Consider the following 14,981-nt stretch of genomic DNA (forward strand, 5'->3'; position numbering starts at 1 on the left):
TCCTCTGGCTTTGAATTGTTAACGCAAACCATGATGAGGCCCAAATCATGCAAAGCTCTCAACAACTTGAGTAAGAAAAAGGTGTTGAATGGTTACCGGAGATTTACAATGAGGAATCCATCACTTGAAGATTTTGTGAAAATGCCATGTAAAATCATCTGGTAGCTAATAGCAGCTGGACCAACTTTTATACGCCTCTCGAGCTCCCAAAACCAATTCAATCCAGCCTGACTTATACATAAACTTAGGGCTAGAATTTACAGGTCGTCTGCTGAAAACTAACTAGTCTGAATGCCAGCATTTCTGTTAGATCTTGGAAAAAAAAACTCACAGTTGTAATAAATGTCGAAAAACAAATGTAAATCAACGTAGATTTTGGTGGATTATTATTTATTTTGCCATATCTTGTTTTATTAAAATGATCGAAAATAGAAAAAAGAAATTTTAAAAACAACATCTTAGATCTTTTTAGGAGATGATATCAGGTGACCAAGAATTAGTGGGGCTAGATATCCCAATGGGCTGCCACGTGTGAACAACTAAGCTTATCCATATACCTCCACGTGGCAAGTCCTGATTCCTCCTAATCTGATGCTCCATCCATGCAAAATCCCTTCAACAAATTATTCCCCAGCTTCTCTGATACTCCGACCCCGCCTCTCTGCTTCTCAAAACTCTGCTACTTTCCATCGCAGGGAGGAAGAAACAACAATGGCGTCCGTGGCAACCGCAGCCAACGTAGCAGGCCTCGGGACCCCCTCCCTCTCTCCTTCTCGCCCTTCTCTGAAACACCCGTCTCTCACCTCTGGTGGGTCGAATTTCGCATGCAAACACTCCCATGATCTATGCATCTTATAGTTCACCGCAGTTTCTGTGTAGTACTTAAAATTCTTTCTTATCTCTCCATGGACCTTTTGAATCTCCGAATGCAGGATTTCTAAAATCTCCAATTACTGCGAGAAACCCTCTAATGCAAGCCCAAGCTTCAGGCGGGAGATTCACCTGGTGACTATTTTGTCTTCTAATTCGATGCTCTGGTTTGTTTGTGAAATCTACTGATGATCAGATCTCCGAGTTAGGTGAATTGATTATTATGTTTTCCTTGCATCTCTTGGGAAGCTTCGACCGGGACTGGCTTCGTCGGGACTTGAGCGTCATCGGGTTTGGTCTCATTGGGTGGATCGCTCCTTCCAGCATTCCGGTTATCAATGGCAACAGCTTGACGGGACTCTTCTTCGGAAGCATTGGCACCGAGCTTGCCCACTGGCCGACCGGCCCAGCTCTCACTTCCCCCTTCTGGTGAGTCACTTAATGCATCAGAGACTTCACCTTCTTAATTTTCTTTTCTCTTCTTTATAGTTTGTCTTCTTCCTCTGTTGATCAGTCAAAATCTAGACAACTGATTCCTGACTAATTCTTTCGGCGACATTAGGTTGTGGATGATCACCTGGCACTTGGGATTATTCCTCTGCTTAACCTTTGGGCAGATCGGTTTCAAGGGAAGAGGAGATGACTACTTCAAGAACTGAACTCTCCTCTTATGTATTATTGTGAACCATGTCTGAAGAACAATGTTCACATTTTCTACTGCTAAGATGGCTTTATTAGTGGAAAGATTGTTCAGCGCAGACAATGTGATTAATCAATCAATAATTATCTCCTTTACAAAAATACTTTAGATGATAATCAAACAATTGTAACCAATAACCAGAAGTACAGTTAGTGTTTGCAAAACATATTTTTATGCTTTTATGATTTTTAATACTCCACACATTATCTAATTTAACTGGGTAAATAATGTTATGAATTAGACACCCTAATTTAATACTATTGAGAGTAATAATAATCGCATAATAAGAAATAATCAAGCAAGAATACACAATTTTATATAGGTTCGCCACAAGGTGAGTTGGAGTTTACAAGAGAAAGTTGCACACACCATTCTCTTTGTGTTTTTCTCGAACCTCTCTCACATTATTCATGATCGTCAATAACCCTAATAGCCGCGCCCCCAAATTCTAGGAGAAAACTAAACAACTGAAATACAAATATAAAATTTCCAAATTACCCTTAATGAAACAAAAGTCAATATATCGATAATACTGACTCTGTGTAAGGTGTTAATTAGATTCCATAACTTAACAAATAAATGGATATACGAAAGAGTAACAACCTTCTATCATTCCGATTGTTACAACCTTATGGAATTGAGAGTCAAATAACCTTTGATGAAAGGATGACATGGGAAGACAAGCAATAAAACGTCTTTACTGACTCTTGCTTTCAGCTTGTAAATATGAAATTGCTTTGACATTGCCATTTTCATGGGCACATCTTGGGTTTAATGGAGAAGGACAAAGAAATCGGAAACGAGAGCTTCCTCGAGAGACTATGAGAATTGAACTCAAGAACGAGATATGTCTTGATAGTATTGTTTCAGCCAACCTGATATGATCTCGATCTCTTTCCTCCTCACGCTCAGAAGCCACTCAGGATCTTCTTTAGTCGCGAATCTCAAATCTACGTGATGTGCTCCTGCAATCAAACAAGAAATTGCAGTAATTGATGCTTTGATGCAAAGCTTAAAAAACATCGTTAGGATCATTTACCATGAGGTGCAACAATGGCAACTACGCTCTCCGATATACTCTCAAGAACACTGCAGGAACCCATCAAGCAAAATAATCAAATATCAAATAATTGAAAACTGATAACAGAATCAAAACCAGTACTTACCCTCCACCACTCCAAGGATCTCTTAATCCATTGAAGAAGATCATGTTGCTACCAAACCGCTTCAAAACAGATTTAATGTCCTAATGCACCATCAATCAAGCAACATTAATAAAAAAAAATCAAAATATCATCTAATAAAAATGGCAGAGAGCTAAGGGAAGGTTAGAGGCTACCTACATGACCTCCAAACTCTGTTGTGATCCACTGAGGTCGTGGTGTTATACCATATGCGTCTTGACAGTACTCAGCTCGGTCACTGTAGTTGTATTGGGAAGGTGGAAATATGCTCAGATTGTTATTCCCGTTTGTTGGGAGAATCATTTCCGTACAGGCCTTTATGAAAAAACGTTCAATAAATCTAACGTTCAATTGTTTGTTGAAAGTGGTTGTAGTAAACTCAAATTGAGTACGAGAAAAGAATGGAAATGCGGACCTGCCATGACCACTCGGCCAATCCGTGCGGGTCGGACTCATCGTCCAGATCGAAACAGGTGGCAGTTCCAGAGGTGTTGTAGTAGATATTTGCCGCACCATACAATTTCGCGAACGTGTCATTCCCAGCCATCGGATTGTCTATCGCCTTGCACATCTGTATTGCATCATCAACCGTTGGATTATATTTAACCAATGCGGTATGAAATACGTGGGAAAAGAAAAATTACCTCTTTCACGGGATAAGCTGGCAAAGGGTTGAGAAAATTGGAGGGTGTGGGATAATCCGTCATGGCAGTGTAAGTATAAGCTGTTCCCAGCCAACCCTCAAGGTCCTCTCCGCTTACGAAGTTTCTGTTAACGTGCGGAAAAACGAGGTTCATTAAACAGGGAAATTGGGGTAAGAGCAGCTTTGATCAACTCACTTGCATATTTTGAAAGATTTTCGAAGTTGTTCGAGTCCGCCCCGCTGTTTGGCCACCCGTTCGATCTCTTCCCATGAGCCTTTGATGACTCTGTAACAGTTCTCACTCTCGCTCTGCATATCCATAATAGTAACTGTGGATCAGTTAATCTATCACGGGAGTAAGTGGAGTTATAAATTTGTTTAATTGGGTGTTGTTATACCCACTCATGCATGTGAAAACATTGATTCAAACTCTACTTTCTGAGCTGGGTCTCAATGTGAGAGTGTAATAGAATGGACAGTTTGATTCCTTCCGAGAGTGATAAGGCGTCTTGTTAAAGAAACGAATCAAGGCTGGAGTTATAACCAGCAAATGGACTTTAACAAAGGACAAGTTGCCGGACTCAAATACAGTAAAATAATAAATAGGACAGAGACGGGTGGGGGGCGGCTGGATTTGCTGTAAATTTGTGATTCAAATCATTCCAATCAAATAAAATCGGTAGTCAAACGATCTTATCTAAAACTTATCGTGAAGGAGAGCTTTCCATACCCTGAAATCCTGTGTTATAATGTTGTTGAAAGAGTAAGGAGAAATAATGTTTTCAAAGTTGAGGATTGGAGCAGAGGAAGATAAGGCTCCAATGGCGACGTGAGGGTATTTCAGTCTGAACCAAGCAGCCAACACTGCAGAGAAATCAATATTTCTTGAGGTAAGTAAACTGGAATTCTGAACAAACTAATTAAAAGAAAAAGTTCTCAAAACTGAAACAATAATAGAGAAGTGAATCTCTTACTTCCTCCATATGATCCGCCGAAAACGACGACAGGCGATTGCTTGGCAGTCAAATTCTTCTTCAGATCAATGATCACTGTTGCATAGTCGGCTAACGCCTGTGTGGAGCTTAAGTACCCAAGAGTGCTCGAATTGCTGTAAGCCACATCTTTCCCTCCGAAGGGAATGGATTTCCCGTAGAATCTATGCTGCAATCAGATCAATAACTATGAATTCTGATGAGCTTCCCTGGCTCTTTTTAATAATTCGCTGTTAAATTACAAAGTGATGAGAATCCATTAGAAGATCACACATGAGCCAATTACCTCGATGAAAACTAGAAGGGCATCGAAGCGAGGCGCATTGTCGAACATGAAGCCCGTGTTCTGGGCAAACCATTCGATATCACCTTCGTTCCCAGTGTAGACGAAAATGGGTGCTTTCTTCTCTGCTCCTCCCCAATACTTGGAATTGATGAGATACCTTTGCTGGAACTTTTGGTAGCTCTGAGGCAAGAAATTGAAGTGATCCAGAGTCTGCGTGAAATATCTCGTTTCATAGAGCGTGTTTTGAGTCAAAAGAGGGCGAAACAGAGAGCTGGGGAATCGAGGGACTGATCCGTCGATTGATTCAACGGAGGATAAAAGACATAAAAGAAGGAAAGAGGAGAGGATCGACTCGGAAGCCATGCAAGCCATATCCGAGAACAGTTGAGTAAGAGCAGGGAGTCCGCCCCACCTCCTGGAACGGAAGAGACGCGGATATTCAGCTTTGGAATCTTCAAGAGCGGGCGTTTGTTTTAACCATTATGGGGGGAGAAACTTCGAAATCTACGACCCTGGTTTTGTTTTTTTTTCAGTGAAATGTTGCTGGCTGCAACTCAAAGACTGCCACGCGAGCCTGGCAAGACATTTGTTTTTTCCATTCCGGAGCCCACGTACATACCGTTCATGTTCCCCCCCCCTTTTTCTTCCCGTGTATCAATAATTCTTGGGGATGCGGCGGCAATGACAGGGTGGCATCGAGCCGAACAGTCCGAACCTATATATCTTCGAGTTAAACTGATTTAAATATTTTAAATTCGAGTTTGAGTCGGGTTTAATTTAAATATTTCGAATTCAAACCTAAAATTGTTATTGAGCTATAGCCCAATAATTTTAACCAGTTTGAACTTCAATATTTATTTAAAATATTTCAAAAAATACATGTATCGAGTTCGAGCTCTAACATATATTTAAATTTTTTCAAAAAATAAATATTAAATAAAATATATATAAAATTATGTATACATTTTAAATCAAATTGGACATGACCTCTACATAAAATTGAGCATGACCTCTACTTAAAATTGGGCATAAGGGTGACATTGAATTGAGCTGAACCCGAACTTTCTTATGTTCGAGCCGAACTTGATATAAATATTTTGAACTCGAACTCGAGCCGACCCTAGCCTCGAGCTTAACCTGCATTTAATACTTTACATAAAATATATATCAAATAAATTATATATAAAATTATGTATACATTTTATAAAAAAAAATGATAGATGGGGGGGGGGGGGGATTCGGGATTGAATTTCGATAATGGATTAAAACGCACCAATATTAATTTTTTTTACCCCAAATGTTGTCTAACTTATTTTTAAATTTTTAAATCTGGTCATAAATTTACTATGACCTCATTAGTGCTTTGGTTGAAAATTTATATTTTAGGAAACACTAGAATTGTTTTTACTAGGATATATATTTCTAAAAGAAACCTTTAAATAAAATCGTTTTACTAATAGTGACTTACTAGAAAATTACAAGAAATATTTTAATTTTTTTTTAAGAAAGTTAAATGGACCTCCGAGCCCGTTAACGAACCAGCTCGCGAGCTTTCGAACCGAACCATGGTTCGGTGGAGCTCGGTTCGTTAACTCAATCGAGCGATATTTGAATCTTGAACTCGGTTCGAGATCCAAATAAATCGAATCGAACCCAGCCGAGCTCAAGCCACTCACGAAAAGGCTCAATTCGATGCCACCCCTAGCAGCAAGCAATTGCCCCATCCTCGTGAGGTAGTTTCACAAGGTAATTCCACAATGATTAGCAAGAAACTTCTTTGCCAATTAATAAATTTAATATATTTATTTTTACTAATCCATATGACACTATTACTTAACACTCACCTTAGCGAGAATATGTGCAACCTTCTTGCTCCATAAAAGTCTTATTGCTTTCTTGCCTTTTGACATCTCGATGCCTGAATCTTTTGTTATGCAGCTTGATTATCTGAAATGCTGGGGCTTGCAATGGCGCCCAGGTCATCATCTCCTCGTTCCGTGCTTGTGCCAGACCAGACGAATTTCCATACTTTGGAAAATCATCAATGTCAATAATGTTGTCCTCTACTATTTCAGCAAAAAAACTGTCCCCTTTAGTTGCGGTTTTCTACTTCTGAAATTTGTCAAAATGTCAATTGAAAAATTTCTTGAGAAAGTCTTTTGAAATCTTAGAAAGTGAACAGGTATTCAAGCATTCAGAAAAGAGAATGCGATGAAGAAGCAGAAGAAGGAATTAACTTTGTTTTTCGTTTCCTTTTCATATGTGTCTGCTCATCACCATTTCCATCAAAAGGAATCCTGATTAAGGGAGACAAATTTTCTCATGAACGACAAACAAAAGTTTCAAAGGGAAAAAATTCTATATGCTTAATCATTCTGAAGACTTTAACACTATTATGAGTGATTGACATTTAAACACTATAATCAGAAGAAAACAACAAATAGCGAGTGTGCTGTCGTATGAATTCAAGATAATTTAGAACCCTGCAGGTTTCTTCATGAGGATAATTATGTCACCCGAGGAACATCAAGGAAAATTCATGGGTAATCCAATCTGTTCTTTCCCCTTTAGGAGCACTGCCTCGGTAGAACACTTTGAGTTCTTTTTGTGCCTAAAACCTTGCAGCCTGATTGCACTCGTCGTTACCTTGCCTTTTGCTTTCCAGTAATCGATTCGAGTAGCCCTCGTCTGCGAACCACTTGGATACTTCTTCCCGCGAGGAGAGAAAAAGTACCATTCCGGATCCTTCGTCTGGAGGAGCGATTTCTATGATGACACAGAATAAAATATCAGTTCCTACCAATTCCAAAACGAATTCAATATATTAGCCAGAAAAACAAGGTAGAGAAATCAGACTAGTTCGGTAAACGTTAATCCATGATCGGCTCAAACAAGAGACGGCAAAATCCATGCTCAAGAGTAAACGTGAGGGAAATATAACAAACTAACGAAGTAGACCGGAGAACACATAGAAAATTTACTAGGCAATGTAGAATATAGGAAATAAGAATAATATTGTCGTGATTATTATTGATCAAGATAGTAGATAATTACAACTCTACAATATGAGTCTATCTCTAATTCAATAATCAATTATTTTTATTTTTATCATTATCTTTATCTCTATCATGTCCTCACAAAATAGAGCTCAGAGAAGATAATCTAATCTTAATCTTCAAAAAGAGGAAACGTGTTATTGGAAGTGGTTTGGAGAGAAGAACAATGATTGAGAAAAACAGCGTCGGAGAAGAACAACAACTGGAAAGAGTAGCAACATTGGAGGCGACTGGAGTGGATGAAATCACATCGTCCGATGGAAAGACAGTAGTTAGGGTAGAGGGAATCGCATCATTCATTGAAAGGATAATGGTTGGGGGCGGACAAAATTGCATTGTCTAATAGAAGGGCAGCAGTTCGAGATAATGGCCTCCTAGACAACTCCATTCAGTACGTTAGCCGAGATAATGGCAATCCACGAGATATGGGATTTCTTAGGCATTTCTTCAAAAAATTTCTTTGCAATCTCCTGCACCCCACATTTACCATACATGGTAATCAAAGAATTATAGATGGATACGTTCATCTCTTTACCTCCACTTACAAACCACTCCTTAATGAATTTTCTTTCTACAAGAGCACCAAGTGAAGCGAAGCAGGAAGGATGGAGACAATGGTAGACGAGTTGGACTTGTCACCAAACTCCATCATTATTCGGATAATTTCTAGAGCTTTAGAGTCCAACCCATTGAATGAATGTTCTGCAATCATTGCATTCCACGTATAGTACACAATGAACTTGAAATGAAGTGAAGAATTCAATTAATCTTAAATGAATTGATTCAATTTCAACTCATCCTTGGGTGTTAGTATAGATGAGTTCAAGTGTACTGGAAAATAGATTTTAGTGTTAGTGCCCCCCAAATGAAAAGTATGATATAAATAAGAGAATAAATAACTTTTTATAATATACTTAAATAGAACATATATCTAAATAGATAATTAACCAAAATAAACATGATTACTATACTTATAAGTAATTTAACAAATATGTAAAACCTAAATCTAAGTTATAGATAAATATTTAAACAAAAAAATAAATAATGTTAAGTGGGGATTGTAGCATTATTCTTACCATACTGCCACGTAATGTTTTTTTTTAATATTTATCTAAATCTACTTAAATAGTTGATCTTACGTGAATCAGAAAAGTGGTTGGCCCTTAATTTGCCCTTGATGGGGAATAAAAGAAAACCATGTGGTCCATCTCCCATGCACAAATTTACCATAGGTCAAACTTTTTTACAGCTGAACTTACTCGGTAAATTTATAATTGCAAAATTACTGGTTCGAAATTTTAATTTCAAGGATCCCGTCGGCAGCATGTTTATGGGTCCCGCAGAAACAGTGGATCGCATTGGATACTCAATTAGGATCATCAGTCTTCAACGTGCCAACTGAATGCAATTTATATGGAATGTAATCAGTGCCTCCCACATTCGAGACTTTCGGTGGAAAGTGATCCCGGTCCCTCATTCACTTGGACTCTTTCTATTGCACCACGTGGAAAATGGCACGTGGCCCCCTCCGGCCTAAGTCAAAGGTGCCTCCATCATGGCTTCACTTGTTTCTTTTTCATAATTTTCATCCCTCAAAAATATAAAAAATAAAAAATTATCGCAGTCTCAATTTTCAAGTTGATGATGCGCCCTGGCGCCGACCATCTCATCTTCACCGTGCACCTTTGTCAGGTCAGAGCGTAGGATGGGGCCCACATATCAGGACCACCACATTGTGGAACCCACTCTAATTTGGCTTGGGCCCACTCCGGGGAGTAAATTCTAAAAAGTGGGCGTAAATGAATGGAATTTATATTATAAGGAAGAAAATGATAGTAATAATGTCATCGCGAGATTTTACGACCTCAATTCAACTTAGTACAATGAGATTTTCCTCCTAAAGTGAGTGTGAGCAGGAGCCGTGGAAGAGAACCGGGCTATGGTGGGATTGCGTTCCGACCCAACGATACGGCCCCTCCAGCTTTAGGGAATCGGACAGAGATGGTCATCCAACGGGCAATCCAGGTTCACTCCGAATAGCCTCAGTCTCTTCGAGTTCGCCGCCGGTGGGCTGACCTCCATCTGCTGCCCTGCATCTCTCAGTTGGGTTTACTCAAATTACAGTTTTAATTATTTTAATTTTTTAAAAATAGGACTTTCTCAAGAAAAAAAATATTCCAGGTATTTTCGTTTTAATTGCCAAATAAAGAAGGGAATTATAAATGAAAAAATGGACAAATATTTTGCTATTTTATTCAATATTCATCCACGTCACTGACCTGCATGACCACGAAGCAGGCCATCCTCCCGCTCGCCGCCAACGTACATGAGAGTCGCAGACGGGTGCGCAGGATGAGCAGCGGGGAGAGGATAGACCGCTCGGCCCCACCCGACGCTCGGCACTGACTCACAGCCAACATCGGCTCCTCTCTGGCGACGCCTCCACCGGATGCCGAGCCGCCCCTCCCCTCGACGATGGAACGAAACGACGTTCCCGGCGTCGAGCTTCTTCTCCTTCACGTATCGACTCCATCCTTTGGTCAGCACGTAGCTCTGGCTGCTGTTCCAATACGAGTACCGGAACCGCCACACCTTCCCGCCCTCATCCTCGAAGCTGAGCTGAGAGCCCTTCAAGACGGAGTCACCGCGGCCGTTCATCGGGAAGTACCGCTCGGCGTACTGCTTGGGGATCACGAGACGGTTCAACTTCCCGACGTCGCTCGGCGTCAAGGGTTTCTCAAACATGACCTCCCCTTGTCTGTTCTCCTCACGCTGGAGTTCCTCTGCTGTTGTTGGGTGGATGCATTTTTCGTCAGAGTTGTCGTCGTCATCGTCGCCCTCTTCGTCACCGTCTGTGAAGCTGACTACGGCGTCTGGTCCACGGAAACCCTTGGCAGCGGCCTCCTGGGTGTCGAACGTGCTCAGACAGAGGGGCTGCTGCTGGTTGTGGTAGATTTGAGTATCCCACAGGCAGTTCGGCTGTGGCACCAGCCCTCTATACTTGGATCCTCCGGAGGAGACTTGTGCATGTTTCATGGACATTGATGACAGAAGGGGTTTCCTGTCCGAGAGAGAGACACGGAGAGAAGGAGACAGAAAAGAGAGGTTTCTCTCTTCTTCTGGAACGAATTTGAAGAAAAGGGCAAGGCAGGACCGAAATAATTAGAGGAGGGGGAGAAGGAGAAAATGCCAAAGATGTTGACACATCATTCGCGGAATGAGATTGCAAGTACCAACCCACTTTAAGGTTTTCCATTGAAGCCATGGGAAAAATGAAAAATCAAATCAGTCACCTCTTACCAGCCTTCGACGTTTAACACCATGAAAGCCCAAAAATCAAGGAGACAAGTAGATGATTAGTTCGAAGGTTGGAAGTTTTATGGTCATCACATAGCATATTTATGTATATTTGGTATAGCGTAGCACCTTGGATTGAGGTCAAAGCATAGTGAAATGGGATCTTCATCTTTCAAGCAAAGTGATCAAAATGGACCACCACGAACACATGGCTGATGAGCTTGTGGGGTACATGAACACAGAGAGTGGTCTGCAGCCCTAGTGAGCAGCAGTATAGGGCTCAGTCTTTGGAGGTGATAATTTCTAGTACTGTGGAACAAACTTTGATGGAACACACCCCTTTTGACTAATGAGGCTAGTTTTACATATTGACAAGAAAAGGTTTCCATATTGGCTGAGGGAATCTCTTGTCGACTTCTCGACTATGTCAGATGCACATGATGGACTCCCATCTCTATTTACCTCTCCAATATGTTTACTGTATAGTCTATCAAAATAGTTAAAATCCCTTCCATTTCCAATAAGCACACGGGATAAGATTATCCAATCCCACAGTGCTCGTGTTTGTGGCTCAGCCTTGCCCACACCCCCCCTTGATTTGTCTCTTGCAATCTATCTCTTGTTTTTAAAGCTTTTCCTGCTGTTTGTTATGCATTCCTGTTGTTTTTATTAGAATCTGTCCTTGGAAATATACAAGACAATCTGTATGTGCATATATTCTATTCGGAGGCATGACGACTGAGGAGAGGAAATATTTGGCTGTGTGAATTACACAATTTTCAAGATGGGGGTTTAGGGTTTAGGGTTTAGGGTATAGGCACGAGGACTGAGAGAAACTATATGCAAAATTGCTATAGTTTTATAGTCTGTTCCTCAGGCATGAAACTATATGCCCATAAATATTAATAACAAATTGTGTTATGTATCAGTGGAAGTGACGTCAAGGACTGTGTCTAGGAGGTGCAATCGGGTCCACTGCATGTGGTGCCATATGTTGCAGCTCCTGTACTGGCCATTTGCACAAACATTTCTTTCTAGCAATAGTCGATCAACAAGACCATGCACCATTTGAAATTTTGAAGTACTTCCAGGATTCATCTCCTTGCTTGATACCAAACGCAGGCCCATTTTGAAGCTGTTTATCTTGCAGTCACGATGATAAGGACAAAAGAATTGAGTTAAGCTTGGACTAAGATGAGGTGAGATTTGGGAGAATCTCTAGACGCGAAACCTAGTATTCAGATTAAAGAAGAAATGGAAAGAGAGAAGATGCCTTCGAATTAAATAATTTTCCTTTTCTTTTTGTTGTTTTACGGAGTGAAAGAGAAAGAGAGAGAGAGTGAGGGAGAGAAGAGGAGAACGTGAAGATGACGAAGGAAGAAAGGTCGTTCACGTCTGGTCTATTTTTTTTTTATATTTTTTCTTCAGACTGTCGGCCGGGCTGTAAATGGCGTATAACTTTATATCCATGGCAGATCAGAAGGCGTGCTTCCTCTTCTCTTTCTTTGGTCTCTATTATTTACAGGGAAAGGAAATAGGATTCCCACAGTGCAATCATAAAAACTGGAGATAATAGCAGAAAATTAAAACTGTCCTTATCTTCTCCTATATCAAGCTATACATATCAAAACCCAACCGCCCGCGCGTTCAGAAAAAAAGCGCTTCTCCACTACTGGAACGAAAAAGCAGCGGCTGTGGTGGGGACTATTGAAGATTTGGTGAAAGGCCGTGTCGTACGTGAAAATAGAGGAGAGAGATCGATCTGGGTCGGCAAGGACGGTGCCGAAGTCACCTAGGAGGGGGAGGAGAAGCGAAAGGGGAGAGCAGAGGTGCCATTAGCTGATTGAGAAAGTCAGAGAGGTCTTGTCCAAGGAAGAAAGTACCGTACGTGCTTTTCTCCTGAGGGAAGAACGTGCAGCAGCACTCTTTCTCTGGAAATTATGCATGGTGCTGCCAATTAGAAAACAGGAGAGTAAAGGCTGGTTGAAATACTGTTGGAGGGCGTTTTTTCAGTACAGGAGGAATGGGATTTGGTGGGCGAAGCGCGGAAATTGGTTTGAGTTTGGATGGGAGTTGCTTCTATCCTCTCTCATCTGTAAGGATTGGTTTGGAGCCAAGCAGAACGAGAGTTCAGATAAATCTTGGCGAAATACAGCAACTAGTGTTTAATAAAAGCGATTCGTTCATACCTATTATTAACAAGAATTTACATTAATTGATGTTTTCCAAAACCATTTCTCAAAGCCCAAATATAAATACTCCGCAGGCTTGTCTGCATTTCATCCTCGCGGTATGTAAGATGGCTTGGCCGTACCCATAAAGCAGTTTTCAAAAGCCAGGCTTCCATGATTGACTTCACACCAGCTTTAGCTGAATTCTTGAAACCCATGAGGAGAAGTCTGATCATTGCTAGCTAGCAGCAGAGCAGCAATCATGGTGGGAATAAAGACCGGCTGAACTCATGATCTTATCCTAGAGAAAAAGGGACTGTGCTAGAGATAACGAATGCTTCAGACCAAAGCAAGAAATAGAGAAACACAACAAGCTTAGTATCCCTTCTCTAGCGTTTTATGGCCAATTTCTCTAGCTTAGTATCGATGGGTTGCTCGGCAAAGTCCAAAAAAGAAGTGTCTCCATGTTTCCAGATAAGTTTATCACCAAAAACGATGGATCTCAAACCGAAATTCTTGGGAAGAGATCTTCTATCAGCTGCCATAGTAAAATTTCAAAGTACTCTTGCTCCAAGATTCATATATATTTGAGGTTTTAGTCATCTCAAGCTTTCAAAGTCAAAATTTGAGTATTTCCTTCTAGAGCTAAGTCTTTTGAACTTGTTCTTTTATGTCTTATTTAAATACTTAGAACTCTAATTATTACATGTGTGCTTATTGATTTCAAGACCCTATTTGATTCATAATCTGTACCTTGAGTCCTTTCTTGTTTGATTGATTTCCACTCAAAACAAGTTTTGTAGCCCCTTGTTTAATTTTTTTCAATTTCAAATTATATATTATACATGCTTGTATACTGATTTATTGGAACATTTGAAAGAGCTTTTACATAGTATAAGAAGTTGGGTGTAGAATTTTACAATCTAAGTATCTACATGCATTTACTTTGAAATTATTGATTATACTTGGTTGAGTACATTGAACTAGTGTCATTGCACATTGAAATCAATCCCTAAGGTTTAGATTACTACGCGTGCATTATACTTTGAAATCAATGTTTTGATTGAGCTACTCTATGTGTTTTCCCCTTAATTTGAAAATAGCATTCGAGTTTTAAATTGAACTTATATTTTAAAATCAAGTCACTACAGACTATTTGAGTTGTTCATTGTATTGAGTAGGTACTTAAAATTGGTGTTCCTATTTTTTTGTGGTTAGATTATAAAATTTGTTTATTGAGTGGCATTTTATTGGGTTGAGGAGTAAGCAACCCTGACAAATTGCATCAAAATTTGGGTATGCAAGACCACCCTTACCTCAATTTAATTGAATGAAGCAGTGTGTGGCTGAAAAGGAAAGGTTGTGAGATCTTGTTTGTTTCTATGTGAGCTGAAAGTCTTTGTGTAGGCAGATGGTTATGAAAATCTAGGTATGGGCATTGGGCCGGGTTAAGTGGGGAACTACCCAATTCAGAAAACCCAAGTTTGGATTTTCTTCCTCATTTTGTAGGGTTCGAGGGCGACAATAGGTTTTAGCAAAGCTTACCCAAACTTAACCTCCTAATGTCACTTAATTGATTTACATAACCTTTCTTAAAATCATAATATCCTTTAAAATAAAAATAAATAACTGTCTTAATTTTATGTGATTTCTTATCTTAATTTATACAAAATAATAATTTTTTATAGATAATTTTTTTATAATTTAATAAATATTAAATGAATTTGTAGTTAGACCATGGCTGAAGCCGGGAAGGGGTAGGGACGGAGATCGGGGTGGGGA

The 14,981-nt window shown here is 40.0% G+C and overlaps 3 protein-coding genes across 4 annotated transcripts; 1 reads left to right on the plus strand and 2 right to left on the minus strand.

Annotated features, from left to right (window-relative positions):
* Window positions 1-653: 653 nt before the first annotated feature.
* LOC137956879 (photosystem I subunit O-like) lies at window positions 654-1,658 on the plus strand. Its single transcript, XM_068804536.1, has 4 exons — window positions 654-808; window positions 933-1,005; window positions 1,120-1,299; window positions 1,433-1,658. Exons 1-4 carry the CDS (start codon window positions 712-714, stop codon window positions 1,527-1,529), a joined length of 447 nt encoding a protein of 148 aa, XP_068660637.1. The 5' UTR covers window positions 654-711; the 3' UTR covers window positions 1,530-1,658.
* Window positions 1,659-2,137: 479 nt separating this feature from the next.
* LOC137956177 (uncharacterized) lies at window positions 2,138-5,132 on the minus strand. Of its 2 annotated transcripts, XM_068803552.1 has the most exons (10): window positions 4,676-5,132; window positions 4,372-4,558; window positions 4,128-4,261; window positions 3,594-3,706; window positions 3,399-3,522; window positions 3,170-3,325; window positions 2,914-3,069; window positions 2,737-2,816; window positions 2,610-2,659; window positions 2,138-2,535 (listed from the first exon to the last, which is right to left on the minus strand). In XM_068803552.1, exons 1-10 carry the CDS (start codon window positions 5,045-5,047, stop codon window positions 2,405-2,407), a joined length of 1,503 nt encoding a protein of 500 aa, XP_068659653.1. In that variant the 5' UTR covers window positions 5,048-5,132; the 3' UTR covers window positions 2,138-2,404. The 2 variants fall into 2 exon arrangements, with proteins under 2 accessions (XP_068659653.1, XP_068659654.1); XM_068803553.1 differs by lacking the exons at window positions 2,138-2,535; window positions 2,610-2,659 and having other exon boundaries at window positions 2,769-2,816; window positions 2,910-3,069.
* A 4,469-nt stretch (window positions 5,133-9,601) lies between these two features.
* LOC137957238 (B3 domain-containing protein At2g36080-like) lies at window positions 9,602-10,814 on the minus strand. Its single transcript, XM_068804985.1, has 2 exons — window positions 10,011-10,814; window positions 9,602-9,821 (listed from the first exon to the last, which is right to left on the minus strand). Exons 1-2 carry the CDS (start codon window positions 10,771-10,773, stop codon window positions 9,715-9,717), a joined length of 870 nt encoding a protein of 289 aa, XP_068661086.1. The 5' UTR covers window positions 10,774-10,814; the 3' UTR covers window positions 9,602-9,714.
* Window positions 10,815-14,981: the final 4,167 nt, after the last annotated feature.

The sequence above is a fragment of the Aristolochia californica genome, unplaced genomic scaffold (genome assembly GCF_029961685.1).
Source record: "Aristolochia californica isolate CCGP_79_NKW_82.1479 unplaced genomic scaffold, dmAriCali1.0.hap1 SCAF_2, whole genome shotgun sequence".
Classification (NCBI taxonomy): domain Eukaryota; kingdom Viridiplantae; phylum Streptophyta; class Magnoliopsida; order Piperales; family Aristolochiaceae; genus Aristolochia; species Aristolochia californica.

What these genes read in the sequence shown, in the direction of transcription:
- LOC137956879 (XM_068804536.1), top strand. Translation starts at nt 712, where the DNA reads ATGGCGTCCGTGGCAACCGCAGCCAACGTAGCAGGCCTCGGGACCCCC. An exon ending in ACACCCGTCTCTCACCTCTG is followed by an intron (nt 809 to 932) that starts GTGGGTCGAATT and finishes CTCCGAATGCAG; the next exon opens with GATTTCTAAAATCTCCAATT. An exon ending in GCTCTCACTTCCCCCTTCTG is followed by an intron (nt 1,300 to 1,432) that starts GTGAGTCACTTA and finishes CGGCGACATTAG; the next exon opens with GTTGTGGATGATCACCTGGC.
- LOC137956177 (XM_068803552.1), bottom strand. Translation starts at nt 5,047, where the DNA reads ATGGCTTGCATGGCTTCCGAGTCGATCCTCTCCTCTTTCCTTCTTTTA. An exon ending in CAGCTTATCCCGTGAAAGAG is followed by an intron (nt 3,326 to 3,398) that starts GTAATTTTTCTT and finishes GATGCAATACAG; the next exon opens with ATGTGCAAGGCGATAGACAA. An exon ending in TGGCCGAGTGGTCATGGCAG is followed by an intron (nt 3,070 to 3,169) that starts GTCCGCATTTCC and finishes TTTTTCATAAAG; the next exon opens with GCCTGTACGGAAATGATTCT.
- LOC137957238 (XM_068804985.1), bottom strand. Translation starts at nt 10,773, where the DNA reads ATGTCCATGAAACATGCACAAGTCTCCTCCGGAGGATCCAAGTATAGA. An exon ending in CCTGCTTCGTGGTCATGCAG is followed by an intron (nt 9,822 to 10,010) that starts GTCAGTGACGTG and finishes TGAGAGATGCAG; the next exon opens with GGCAGCAGATGGAGGTCAGC.